Below are 13867 nucleotides of genomic sequence, written 5' to 3'. Positions count from 1 at the left end.
AAGCCGCGGTCCCTCCGAAATGGCCCGGCCCGAGGCCCCCACCCGGCGCGGGGCTGCGGACGGGCTGGGCGGTGCGTCCGGCGACTCGCACAGGAAAGCGGACGGCGAAGGGAGGGAGCCTGGGAGAGGGGGATGGGAGAAGGGAGGAAGAGGGAGAAGGAGGGAGCGCCGAGGAACGGAGGAGAGAGGGGCCAGGAGGGAGACGCGAGGGAGGGAGCGCGAGGCAAGCCGCGAGGGGGGAGAGAGGGGGAGCTGGAGGGAGGGAGGCGCCGCGCGAGTTGGCCGAGGCCGAGGCCGAGGGGGCCGGGGCGCGGGGAGGGCTAGCCGTGGCGGAATGTGGGGAGCCCGCGGGCCCGGCGCGGGAGAGGGCTAGGTAGGAGGGGCTGTGGGTGGTGAGGGCAGATGAGGGGAGGCTGAAGTTTGGGGGCGAGCGGGTCTGTGGCAGAGGTGAAGTGGGAGGAGTTTGGGGGATCCTGGGGTAGAGATTGGGATAATGGGATTGGATTGGAAAGACGGAGCTGCCTGGGGGCTTTGTGGGTGCCTGGTGAGAAGTGAGAGAAGCTTGGGGTGAGGGATCTGTGGCAGAGATGGAGCCAGATGGGTTTGGGGGCTATTATCAGAGAGAATGGAATGGAAGTTTGGGGTCATAAGGAGGGAGAAAAATTGAAAAGATGACATATATAGAAAGATGGGGCTTCTGGAAGAAGTAAAGCTTTCGGGGGTGATTAGTGTTGGCAAAAGATTCAGAAACATAAGAATTGGGGGTAGAGGGATGAAGGAATGCTGGAGAGAGAGAAGTCCAGAGGAAACATCAGTGAGGAGAAAGAGGAGGGGAACGCGTGAGGAACCTTAAGAAGGGATGAACGAGGTGGGCCCAGGTGCCAATTCTAGGGAAAATGGGTTCTGGGTGAGAAAGGAGGGCTCTGGATGAGAAAGGAGGGTGGGAGACACCGGGCTGGCTGGATCCTCGGGGTGGGGGCTCCCAGTAGAGCTGAGGAGGGTTTACTTGGGTGGGCAGAATGGGGAAGAGGGGGATAAGAAGATTGGAAGGAAATGTAAGCTGAACAAGGCCTTTGGCGGCAGTATGGAAGAGGAAAGATCATGGATGGGAAAAGAAAATGGAGATGGGGCCGGTGCAGGGGCTCACGCCTGTAATCTCAGGACTTTCGGAGGCTGAGTCGGGTGGGTCACTTGTCAGGAGTTCAAGACCAGCCTGGCCAACATGGTGAAACCCCGTCGCTACTAAAAATACAAAAATTAGCCGGGTGTGGTGGCGCATGCCTGTAATCCCAGCTACTCAGAGGCTGAGGCAGGAGAATCCTTGAACCTGGGAGGCAAAGGTTTCAGCAAGCAGAGATCGCGCCACTGCACTCCAGCCTGGGAGACACAGCAAGATGCCATCTCAAAAAAAAAAAAAAAGCAAAAACAAACAAACAAACAAAGAAAAAATGGAGATGGGAAACGAGGGCAGTTAAAGGAAATGACAGATGTGGGGGGGGGGGTGGTTGCTGGCAAGCCCATGGGTAGATAGGTAAGGGATACAGCTTGGAGGAGTGAGACACCATCCTCAGGCCTTCCATCTAGTGGCATCTCCATTTTCCTTCTCAAATCTGTTGAAAGTCATCACTAAAGATCCCCTGGGTCACAGGGAAGCAGTCGGGTGAAGATTGGGCTTAATGTGGACCCAAATCCCTAAGTATCCTTGTTCCTCAATCCCACTTGTTCTAAGGTGGGGACAGCCCCCACCACAGACTGCAGGCTCCTCCCAACCCTTCTCTCTCCCTCCCTTGCTCTCCAGGTAGCCTCTGGCAGTCAGTCTGCTGCGGGCCGTGAAGCCGGCACCTCCGCCAGCCCGCCACCAGTTCCTTCTCCTGGGCTCCCTCCTGGCCCTCCACCAAGCAGCAGCATCTCCCAGGACAAAGGACACAGGGTGAATTTTGGCAGCAGAAATTGGGAAGGCCAAAGAACGGGAGGGAGGCAGGCTGGCAAACCGGAAGAGCTGGAGCTGGAGTGTGGATTGGGAGCCCTCAGTAGCGCTCCAGATTTGGGGTGGGGGCCGGGTACTTGTGGGGCCAGTCTTGCTGGAGGCTAAGGGTGGGCCCTGAATTGGCAAGATCCCACCTGCCTTCAGGGAAGGAAGGAGGTTGGCTCTAGAGCAGCTCAGTAGATTTTGTCTCACAATTCCTTGGGCCAGATTCAACAAAGTTCTGGGAATACTCAAAAGCTCTAAACAAGATTCCAGAGCACTGGGGAACTGGGCGCAGGAACAGGAACACTTCCTTGGCCTGGGAATGAGTCATCACTCTGAAGTCCCTTGAATTGGTTGGCACTCACTTTACCACTCATGCACACCTTCCCAGCCCCTCCCAGGGCCCCCCTGAGACCAGGCCAGCTCCCTGTCTCCCTGTGCACCTGGACTCCCTTCGTCTTGCTCTAGGGTAGCTCCTGCTCCTCCCCACCCCTAACTTTGTTCCAGGGCTCCCCCTTTCCCTCTCTCCCTCTCACCCTCTCTCCCCATTGCATTTCCTCTCTTTCTGTACCACTCAGTTCAGTCTCCCACTGGGCCTTGGCTCAAGCCCTTTCCAAATCCCTTCCAGGCTGAGCTCTTCTCCCTTGTTTTTTAATCACTAACGAATGGGCTACAATGGATACTAAAAGAAAAATTTAGGCATATGTGGGGATAGGGGATGGTGAGAGTCACAAAAGAAACCATTGTCTACCCTCTCCCATTCCTCCCCTACCTGAGGGCCAGGCTTATAGTCCAGCTGCAGGGGACATCTCACACACACACACACACACACACACACACACACACACACACCCACGCGCACAGCCCCAGCCATCCCTCACCCCAGCTCCCTCTCTGGCTCAGCCCCCCACAACCCATTGGTCTCCAGGCAACGGCACAAAGGGAAAGTGGAGAGAAGGGCCTGGGAGGCCCAGGCAGAGCTAGCTGTAACCCAATCCAACCCCGGTACTTTGGGGGTGGGGGGGCCAGACTGTCAGAGAAGGCGACCTGGTGAGGAGGGATGAAAGAAAGGACAGAGGCTAGGAACTAGGCTCAAACTAGAATAGTCCTGGTCAGTCTGGGAGTTACTAAGGTAAGATGGGTATCAGGGACCCCAGAGAAAACTGAGAGGCACAGAGAAAAGTACAGGAAACCCCACGGGAGGCATAAAGGGTCGCCAGGAGACAGGAGGAAAGGGAAAGATGAGATGCCCACACTGAAATTAAAAGGCACAGAAGTGGAAAGGGGACATGAAGCTCTTTGAACTGAAAATGGCTGAGGTGTCAGGGACCCAGGAAGGAAGGCAAGAAAAGAAATGGGCCCTACCCATACAGAACTAGAATCCTATTTTAGCCCTGGAGCTGGGCAGGATGGCAGAGGGAGCCAGGACCAGACTTCAGCAGAAGCAGAGTGGGAGGCCCACAGGGGACAGCCTTGAAGTTCCTCCCACTTGGCGTCCAGTATGGCCTCCTGCAAAACTCTGTCTCCCTCTAGTGGTTAGATCTCCCATGTGCAAACCCTATCTGTAGGACTAGGAAGGGATTTGTCCCCCTCGGGGGTACCTAGAATGAGCATCTCAACGCTGAGGCCCCATAAGAGTTAACGAGTTACAGCTAAGGAGTAATATGTCTCTAGCCACATATTGGAACCCTACTATTAGTCTGACCCAGCCAGGGGTCTGTTAAGCACTTTTGTTCCTGAATCTTCAGTTTATTGGAGGACTCTGTTTCCTTAGGTCCTTCTCTATACGACCCCCGGAAGCATTCTTCCTTCCCATTTCCCTCTCTTGCAGTGGTAATGGCCATGAAGTCCTGTTCCATTCGAGAACCAGCCAGGGTTTTGTTGGCAGAGGCCCAGTACAGGAGCTGCTCCAGTCCACAAGCCCTTTGGATATGAAAACACCTTAGACCCCCTTTCCCCCAAAATGCGCGTGCGCGCACACAAACACACACACACACACACACACACACATACACACACAATATTTTATGCTTTTAGGGGCTCTTGAGCCCCTTAATTCACCTGGGTCTGGGAGCCAAGCCTGCTGCTAAGAAAGCAGGGGCCACATGCACACGTAGCCAGAGTGGGGTAGGCAGTGCATCATCTTGGCCATATTTGTTCAGTTTGTCTTCCTCTTTTTGTGCCCTCCCCAGCTCTGCTGTCCAGTTTCACCAGCTTCCAGGTGCTCCATCTTCTCTCCCCTCATGTGGACTAGAGTAAGACTCCTTAGACACAACAGTGCACTGATTCAGACTTTAATGGAGGTGCTCATTTCAATGCCACAGAGGTGGTGGCAACCGTGGAACGTGGCATGGGGAGTGAGAGGTTGCTCTGGTGCAGCTGGAGGAAGAACAGGGAACCTAGGGTTGGGGAGAGATGTATAGAGGAAAACTCCCCCAGGCACACAGCCTCCGCTCTGGACCAACGCAGGCTTCAGTGAGTACACACAAAGGAACTGATGTCAAGGCCCTTTCTATCACCCTTCCCATTCTAGCAAGACCTCCCGCCCCAGTCATCTTGGGATCTACAGCCACATGAAATACAGACACGTCGTTCCCCCAAGTCAGGCCAGTTTTAGGCCATTGAGTTATGGGGAAATGATTAATGGGATGAATGAAAAACAAATAAAATAAATAAATAAATAAATAAATACACTAAAGCCTTATTAGCCAGGCATGATCACATGTCTAACACTCCCTCCATCCCAGCACTATGCACAGTTCATGGCTCATATGCAAAGTGGAAAACACGTGGGACAAGAGCAAAGCACAAGTGACACATGGTCCCTCTCTAACACCTCAGCACACCAACCCTGACGCTCCCATCACAGACGCTGATCATTCTTCCACGGACCCCCTTTTATAATAATCCTCATTCACATTTCTAGTTTCTGAGGGAAGAGAGAAAGAGAAAGGAAGAAGTGGAAAGTGCGGACCCCAATGAGTAGGGCACAGAAAGGAGGGAGAGCAGAGACAGCAAGAGGTCAGGTAAGCCAAGGAGCAGCCGGAGCAGGTCAATCAGGGAAGTTCTGGGCACCCTGGAACTCAGGGGATCTCAGGGGGTAAACTATCACAGATCAGGACAGCAAGGTTCCAGGAGGATGAGACAGAGGTTCCACGTCTCCAGGCAAGCAGAGGAATCACAGCACACTGGGATTACGGAAGTTATGTCCGGCAAAGCGAGCTTCATCCCCCAGCTCTTCCTCAATTCTGAGAGAGATGAACCACAAAGGAAGTGGTCAGGGATGCAGGAGGATCCTGCTTCTCTCTCTAGGGGTCCCCCAGACTCCAACCACCCCCACACCACCTGCTTTTGTGTCCTGCCCCAAGGCTTAGCATTCCCTGGCTTTCCCATGTGATCTCTGGGATCTGTCAATCAGGCCATCAATAAACCCAAGAAGCAAAAACCAATATTATCTGGAAATGGACTGTTATCCAGGCCCTGGGTGCTAGAGATGGTCTGGCAGGCAAATGGGGCCTTTAGCCATCTGGGCCAGGGGCTCCCTCCCCAGGGACCCTCACCTCATGAGCTGGTTGTATTTAGCCAGACGTTCAGAACGGCACGGGGCACCAGTCTTGATCTGAAACATTTCAAAGGATTTGCAGTTCAGTGCCTGCCCTCTCACCCCTGAAAGGAAACTTCTGCTCTCCTGAAACTCCCCTGACACCCTCAAACACCTGGAAGGAGAGACCAGGTGGGTGAGCTAGAAATACCAATCCCACAGAGAGTTCTCTTCACTCACCAGGCTGCCTCACTCACCTGGCCTGTGCACAGCCCCACCACCAGGTCAGCAATGAATGTGTCCTCAGTCTCTCCTGAGCGATGACTCACCATGACCCCCCAGCCATTCTCCTGGGCCAGCTTGCACCTGTATCCACACACAGCACTGATTCTCCAGCCCTCACACTGGGCACTCTCTTCCCAGCCCCAACCTTGGTCTATGTCAGGAAACATCTAGAGGAAAGCTATCTGGGAGGGGAGCAGAGAATCAGGGGTGGAGGGGCAGAGGGGAGAGAACTGTGATGATGATTCCAGGTTCCCCGCTCTCTTTGGCACCCCTGGGTAGAATTAGGCTGGAGCACTTACAAAAGGAGTCTTATAGAAATGAGGACCACACAGGAGAGGGACAGAAGTCACTCACGCTTGGATGGCTTCAGTGACCGAGCCGATCTGGTTGACCTTGAGCAGCAGACAGTTGCAGGCCTTTTCTTCCACTGCCCGCTCAATACGTTTTGGGTTGGTCACTGTCAGGTCATCACCCACAATCTGGATCCCTACATTGGCTGTGAACTTGGACCAGGCAGCCCAATCATCCTGGTCAAATGGGTCCTCAATGGAGACCACTGCAGAGAGAGCATGGGGCGGGGTTGGGGGGATGGTATTCATCTTCCCTGGGTCTCTAAATCAGGCAAGAACATGCCCCTTTATTCCCTGAAATGGACAGGACCTTGGTTAACTACACCTGCTCACCCTTGCTAAGACAAATCCCCCCAGTATAAACCTGCCCTAACTGAGTCTTAACTTTCTTTTCTTTTTTTTTTTTTTTTTTTTTTTGAGACAGAGCCTCATTCTGTCACCCAGGCTGGAGTGCAGTGGCACAATCTCGGCCTCACTGCAACCTCCACCTCCCCCAATCAAGTGATCCTGCCACCTCAGCCTCCTGAGTAGCAGGGACTATAGGCGTGTGGCACCACACTCAGCTAATTTTTTAAATTTTTGTAGAAATGAGGTCTCACTGTATTGCCAGTAGCAGGGACTATAGGCGTGTGGCACTACACTCAGCTAATTTTTTAAATTTTTGTAGAAATGAGGTCTCACTGTATTGCCAGTAGCAGGGACTATAGGCGTGTGGCACCACACTCAGCTAATTTTTTAAATTTTTGTAGAAATGAGGTCTCACTGTATTGCCAGGCCAGTCTCGAACTCCTGGATTCAAGCGGTCCTCCTGGCTCGGCTTCCCAAAGTGCTGGGATTACAGGCATGAGCCACCATGCCTGGCTCCTGATTCTTATTTCATAAAACCTTACATGGAGAGGCCAGGCACGGTGGCTCATGCCTCTAATCCCAGCACTTTGGGATACTGAGGTGAACGGATCACTTGAGGACAGGAGTTCCCTGGCCAACATAGTGAAACCCTGTCTCTACTAAAAATACAAAAATTAGCCAGGCATAGTGGCACATGCCTGTAATCCCAGCTACTGGGGAGGCTGAGGCATGAGAATCACTTGAACCTGGGAGGCAGAGATTGCACCACTGCACGCCAGCCTGGGTGACAGAGCAAGACTCTGTCTCAAAAAAAACAGGCCGGGCGCACTGGCTCACGCCCATAATCCCAGCACTTTGGAAGGCGGAAGCATGTGCATCACCTGAGGTTGGGAGTTTGAGACCCACCTGGCAAACCTGGCAAAACCACATCTTTTACTAATAATACAAAAATTAGCCAGGCATGGTGGTGCGCGCCTGTAATCCCAGCTACTTGGGAAGCTAAGAGAATCGTGTAGTGAGCAGAGATCTTGCACCACTTCCATAAGCTGGGCACATTGGCTCATGCCTGTAATCCCAGCACTTTGGGAGGCCGAGGCATGCGGATCACTTGAGCCCAGGAGTTTGAGACCAGCCATGAGCAACATGGCTAAACCCTGCCTTTAGAAAAAAAAAAAAAAAAAAAAAAAAAGTTAATTAAAAGCAAACCAGCCAGGCGTGGTGGCTCACGCCTGTAATCCCAGCACTTTGGGAGGCCAAGGCAGGCAGATCACCTGAGGTCAGGAGTTGGAGACCAGCCTGACCAACATGGAGAAACCCCTGTCTCTACTAAAAATACAAAATTATCCAGGCATGGTGGCACATGCCTGTAATCCCAGCTATTCGGGAGGCTGAGGCAGAAGAATCGCTTGAATACAGGAGGTGGAGGTTGTGGTGAGCCGAGATGGCGCCATTGCACTCCAGCCTGGGCAAGAAGAGTGAAACTCTGTCTCAAAACAAAACAAAACAAAACAAAACAAAAAACCCCTCCCCACCCCCCACCAAAAAAAAAATCTTCCAGTAACAAGAGTTCACAACCTAGCTTTGCATTTTCCTGTTCTCACTGCCAGGAAGCCCTTCCTCATTGCTAATCCAAATCCTTAATTCTGCAATTATGTTGATTTTCTTTCGCTCTGTTTCAGGAAGATGGCGACCAACTGCCTCCATCCCGGGATAAAGGCCCTGGCCAGACTTGCAGAAGCTAATTCAGTCCCCCTCAGCCTTCTTTCTACTCACACATCAGTCCCAGCTCCATTCAGCATCCACAATTTCATCAATCAAAGATACTGAAATGTTCTAGTTCTCTGCTAGATCCAGTCACACTCATATCATCCCTGGTTCCTTCCAGAGCCTTCCCCATGACCCTAGTAGTTTTCAGAACCCATGACTTCAATCAGGATCTGAGACAGATAGAACAGATTGGTCACGGGTACCTGCATTTTTACACTACATACAAAGCCCAGTCTTTGCAGGTGGCTCCTGCACCCTCTCCCTGGTTCTCAGGTTCTTCTTAGGACACCTCCACCTGGTGCCTGAGTCAGCACCCCATAAGGTCCAGAGTTGGTGGGACACGTCCCTGCCTGCCCCCAGACCTCCCCCTCACACCGCTTCCTCTCACCAGGATAGTCCCTGACAAAGTCCTGGTAGAGTGCCCCCAGCTGGTCCCCAGTGATGTATCGGGAAGGATCAGTGGGAGACTTGAAGTCCAAATCATATTTGCCATCACGATAAAACTCTGAGGCAGCAACATCCATGCCAATGACGATCTTTTCCGTGTAGCCAGCCTTGTCGATGGCTTCCTTCACCAGCTCCAAGGCTGGGGACAGAATACAGTGAGATTATAGTACAAGCAGGATGGATGGGCAAGGAGAAGGAGAGAAAGAAAAGACATTCAGGGCAGAGGTGGAGGGCTGTTCCTGAGGGAAGTGTGGCGGGGTTGCTGTTGGGGTTATCCCCAGGATTGGGAGGAGAGGCCATCTTCTAGCAACACAGAGGAGTGGAATTCTGTTAATAATACTTACAATCTTTTCATTGGCATCATGTCACCTAAGCATTTTATATATATTTCATTTAAGCCTCACACTACCATGAGCTAGATTCTGTTATTATTTCCAGAGAGAAGTAAGAACGATCACCAGCAGTAACTCCACAAGTCAAGGTTCAAATAAATCCAGGTAATTTGGCCCCAGAACCTTAACTCTTAACCACTACCTATATTCTTTCCATTCCCTATATAGTTTCTCCCAAGGCACAGAAAAATTTAGGGATTCTAGAGGCCTAGGAGGTTGGGACGGGGACAGGACAGATTTTGAATGGATGGGATGAATCCAACAGGTCACCAAGACCACCTCCCAGTATTCCCAAGGGCTCCAGTGACAACTTTTTTTTTTTTTTTTTTTTGAAACGGAGTCTCGCTCTGTCGCCTAGGCTGGAGTGTAGTGGCATGATCTCGGCTCATCACAACCCCCGCCTCCTGGGTACAAGCGATCCTCCTGCCTCAGCCCCTCCAGTAGCTGTGATTACAGGCAGGCGCCACCATGCCCGGCTAATTTTTGTATTTTAGTAGAGACGGGGTTTCACTATGTTGGCCAGGCTGGTCTCAAACTCCTGACCTCAGGTGATCCACCCGCCTCAGCCTCCCAAAGTGCTGGGATTACAGGCGTGAGCCACCGCGCCCGGCCTTCCAGTGACAACTTAACAGATGCTAACACATCTGGCTAGGCAGGGAAAAGATTGTCCCCCTAGGTCTGCATGTAAATTTGGCAGGCTCTCTGCAATCCACTCTAAGAACTGGTACCTTTTGGAGTTTGCAGAGTTCTAGGACCCTCCACGCCTACTCAGGACTTGGTGAACTGTGTGGCCCTTTCTGATGTCCCACAATAGGGTAAGACTTAGAGCTGGGAGTGGGGCTCCTGGCCTCACCTTCACTGTTCTCCAGGATATTGGGGGCAAAGCCACCTTCATCCCCCACATTGGTGGCATCCTTGCCATATTTGTCCTTGATGACTCCCTTGAGTGTATGGTAGACCTCTGCACCCAGTCTCATGGCATCCCGAAAGCTCTCAGCGCCCACTGGGAGGATCATGAACTCCTGCATGGCCAGCTTGTTCCCAGCATGAGAGCCACCATTGATCACGTTGAAGGCCTGGGGAGCCACAGAAACACAGCAGGGTCAAAGAGCCCCCCCTGCCCACCCCAGGAGTGTTAACTCAAGATCCCAAACATCCCCCAGCTTCCCGGACTAAGTCTCATGTCCCCATCCCTCCTCTTTACCTCCCTCAATTCACTTTCCTCCCATCATTCCTCATGAGTTGCATGCTCCCTCTCCCACCCGCCCCTGGGAGAGCCACAGGCCTGGCTCATTGCTCACCGGCACAGGCAGGATGAGGTCTGAGTTCCCGGCCAGCTGAGCAATGTGGCGATATAGGGGCAGTTCCCGCTCAGCTGCCCCTGCCTTACACACGGCCAGAGACACACCCAGGATGGCATTGGCCCCAAACTTGGCTAGGAGATTACAGAGGAAGGTGCTGAGCACAATGTCCCTTTCTCCTTCCTAGCTCCTGCCTCCATCTGTAGTCTCCAAAAGGAGCCAGTAAAGGAGACCCCCTCCTCCCTCCCCACCCCTGCCCCAGCAACACCTCATCCATGCTCTCCTGAAAACAGCAGGGAAAGGAATGGGTGGGGAGGAGGAGATTGGAAACGGCAGAGAGCCGCACCTCTTTCTAAATATCCCTGAGACTACAGACTCTCTCAGGCCATCCCCCTCCTCTGTATGCTACAAAGAAGGTCTTCCTTCTGCCTAATGTCAGTCCTTCCCTCTGCAGCTAAACTCATCTCCTCTTGCTCTGGCTTTGAGATGAGAAGGCCCCTGACAGTCATTCCTGAGGAAGCCACTACAGCACTGGCCCCTCAGCTCTCTATCTGCTCCATGCCTCCCCACCCCGACGCTTCCCCACTTTCTCCCGGCCCCGGCTCACATTTGTTCTCAGTCCCATCCAACTCCAGCATCAGGTTGTCCAGTTTCTCTTGCTCCACCACAGAGAGACCCTGAGGGCAGAGCCTCCATCACCCAGGGCCAGGCTGGAGGCTGAGCCCCAAGGCAGAGGGTCCCCTCATTCACACCCAAGCTCACATTTGGCCAGGGTCCAACCAGGTCCCGTGACAGGGGCCCAACTGGATTAGGGGACCTGATCCCCCATGGGAGCAGGGGGCAGTAAGGAAGCTGTTCCCCACCCTTCCTTACTGCCCCCTGCAGTAAGGATTCCTAAAAGTGGGCCTTCTTTCTCCCCTTTCTCCTGCCCTGCTCCGGGATTACTTCCAGAACTCTGGCCCTGCTATCCCCAGCAAAGAGCAGGCCTCACTGAGCTGATGAGGGCTGGCGCGATGGTGGAGTTGATGTGGTCCACTGCCTTCAGGACACCTGGGGAAAGGAAGAGGCTGGACTGGGTCAGGCCAGGAGGGGCCGGAAGGGATCAATGGGAGGAGGGGAAGGCATGCTAGAGGAGGACTGGGGACTGGTGTGAGGTAGGGGCATAAGGCTGAGGTGGGGGAGAGTCTGGAAAAGAGAAAGGACCTCACCTTTGCCTAAGTAACGCTGTTTGTCTCCATCCCTCAGCTCCAGGGCCTCATAGATACCCGTAGAGGCTCCACTGGGCACTGCAGCCCGGAAAAGCCCTAAAGGAGGAACATGGCTTTTAAAAGAGGGAGTGAAGAGGACACAGGGGCCAGGGAGTCCTTCAGCCTTCTGACTCTAAACTGCCTGCCTACCACATCCAGCTCTCTCCTCACACTGCTCCCTAACATCCCCCCACCCCCACCCCACACACACACTGAGGCAGATGCACAAGAAGTGGCCTCCTCATCCGCCCATCTGAGGCCCCACATGCACAAGTGGGAGCCCGCAGAAAGGAAATTGCTTGCAGCACACGTCTGCACACATGCAAGTGCACAGGCAGACACACGGAGGCAGGGCATGCCTCACACGCTAAACTCGAACACAGACCCACCTACCCTGGCTCCCTGGACAAGGAGGATCCAACCTCCACAACCCAGGCTTGTGAGCCCGGCCCAGCACCCCATCCCCCTGGGTATCAAAAACGGCCTCCAAACCCCTGGCCGAACCCAGCCTGGTGGTGGAAAAGCTAGGGCTGTAGGAAGGCCCATGCCACACCCATTACCTTTGGCAGTATAGAGATCCACCTCCACTGTGGGGTTCCCGCGGGAGTCCAGGATCTCCCGGGCCCAGATCTTCTCTATGGACATGATGGCTGGGATCTCCTCGGGTGGAAGGGAAGGAAGGAGAAAGATAAGAGGCTTAGAGGGGTGGAGCCTGAGATCAATGGGCGGGGCGGGAGGCTGGGAGGGATGGGAAAGAGGTTACTGCAGTGGGTGGGGGGTGGGTACGGAGGCGCTGGCTGCAGTCTAGGGCTGTCGAAGGGATTCCCCCTCCCCCTTGGGAAGAGGAGAAGGTCAATGCAGTGAGGAAGGGGAGGTCACTGCAGTGGGGGGCGGGGTACGATCAAATGATGAGATGGGAGAACACTGCAGTGAGGAGGGGAGGGGCACGACAGTGGTTCCCGCGCCTCTTTGCAGCTTGGCCAGCCGGTGGGGTTCCCCCAGATCTCCTCAGAGCGGAATGGCTGCCAGGCTTGCATTTCTCCTGGGAGCCAGGAAGAGGATGGGTTGCCTGGGCCTCTCTTCCAGAGCCCCCATGCCTCCCCAACTTAACACCCCAGCTGTCTGAACTCTGCCCCTTCCCCAAGGTCCCACTCTCTCCCAAACATGTGTCCCTCCTCTTTCCGCGAAAGGCGCACGCAGTAGGGGTGTCGGGGAAGAGGGTCCTGAGAAAGGCCCTGCAGTCCCTGGGGGTTGCAGCGGGAAGTGAAGAGGAGAAGAGCCGGTGGGGAGTGGACGCTAGCTGGGCCTGTCCTCCCCCCTGCGCCTCCACATATCCCCACTTCTTCCATCTCTCCCCCGTGCAGCAGAGGGGAGGAAGCGCGAACGGAGAGGGGCGCCGTGGGGAAGAGCAGGAGAGAGGGGAGTCCAAGGGAAGTCTGGGGGAGGTGAGGAAGGGTGAGAGAAGACATTTCCCCAAATGCAAACCAAAAGGGACGCGCCAGGATAAAAATGCACCGCCCGGAGAGACTCCCAACTTAGAAACAAATGGACAGAACCGTAGATGAGGGCGAGCACCGGGAGAGAGGCAGGCAAGGGTGGAGAGGCGCAGTTAGAGACAGGCGCGGAGAGGGCCAGAAAGCGAAGGCAGCGGGCGGGGAAGGCCAGGGTGGGAGGGCGCCCTGGGCGCGGGCGGCGGAGCAGGTGCGCAGCTGCACCGGGCCAGAGATGCAGAGAGGTGCGCAGCGGCACCGGGTAAAGGGGGCAGGGGCGCCGCGGCGAGGAGAGGGGGCCACAGGGGCTCCGGGCCTGGCGGGGGCTTCACCTCGGGACTGCAGACTCAGCCGGTGGTAGTGGCGGTGGCGGTGGCGACGGCGGCGCGGAGAGAGCGGGAGTGGCAGTGGCGGCGGCGGCTGCGGCTCCCGGGCGGCGGGCGGAGGAGGCGCCTATAGGGCCGGGCGGGCGCATGTGACCCGGAGCCCCCGATGAGTCAGGAGCTGGCGGCGGAGGCGCACGTACGAGCGCGGGTGGGGGACCGACGCGGGTGGAGTGGGGGAGGGGGGAGGATGGGAGAAGGGTGGGCCCCCATCTTGGCCCCCGCGCACACAAGCGCTCATACCCACGGCCCGACCCAGTCGAAAGTAACAGGCAGAGCCGCACCCCTGTAGCCCGGGTACGAAAGCCCACACTGCCAGTGAAGCCCAAGACAGCCTCAATGTCTCA

General features: G+C 54.8%; 1 protein-coding gene and 1 long non-coding RNA gene across 4 annotated transcripts; one reads left to right on the top strand and one right to left on the bottom strand.

Annotated features, from left to right (window-relative positions):
* The first annotated feature begins 114 nt into the window (after positions 1-114).
* Positions 115-4774, top strand: LOC129010363 (uncharacterized). 2 transcript variants are annotated; one of them, XR_008492980.2, is made up of 3 exons: positions 115-868; positions 1799-1930; positions 4162-4774. It is a non-coding gene; the product is annotated as an uncharacterized LOC129010363 (long non-coding RNA). The 2 variants fall into 2 exon arrangements; XR_010122731.1 differs by lacking the exon at positions 115-868 and having other exon boundaries at positions 1500-1930.
* On the bottom strand, positions 4248-13796 carry ENO2 (enolase 2). 2 transcript variants are annotated; one of them, XM_054444505.2, is made up of 12 exons: positions 13470-13796; positions 12208-12307; positions 11609-11704; positions 11392-11450; positions 11008-11077; positions 10401-10534; positions 9953-10175; positions 8649-8846; positions 6150-6351; positions 5768-5876; positions 5530-5588; positions 4248-5217 (listed from the first exon to the last, which is right to left on the bottom strand). In XM_054444505.2, the coding sequence occupies exons 2-12, from the start codon at positions 12290-12292 to the stop codon at positions 5148-5150; spliced, it is 1305 nt and encodes a 434-aa protein (XP_054300480.1). In that variant the 5' UTR covers positions 12293-12307; positions 13470-13796; the 3' UTR covers positions 4248-5147. The 2 variants fall into 2 exon arrangements, with proteins under 2 accessions (XP_054300480.1, XP_054300479.1); XM_054444504.2 differs by having other exon boundaries at positions 12208-12304; positions 13470-13631.
* Positions 13797-13867: the final 71 nt, after the last annotated feature.

This window comes from Pongo pygmaeus, chromosome 10, assembly GCF_028885625.2.
Source record: "Pongo pygmaeus isolate AG05252 chromosome 10, NHGRI_mPonPyg2-v2.0_pri, whole genome shotgun sequence".
Classification (NCBI taxonomy): domain Eukaryota; kingdom Metazoa; phylum Chordata; class Mammalia; order Primates; family Hominidae; genus Pongo; species Pongo pygmaeus.
The sequence above is the reverse complement of the archived record's forward strand: the minus strand, read 5'-3'. Positions and strand labels throughout refer to the sequence as shown.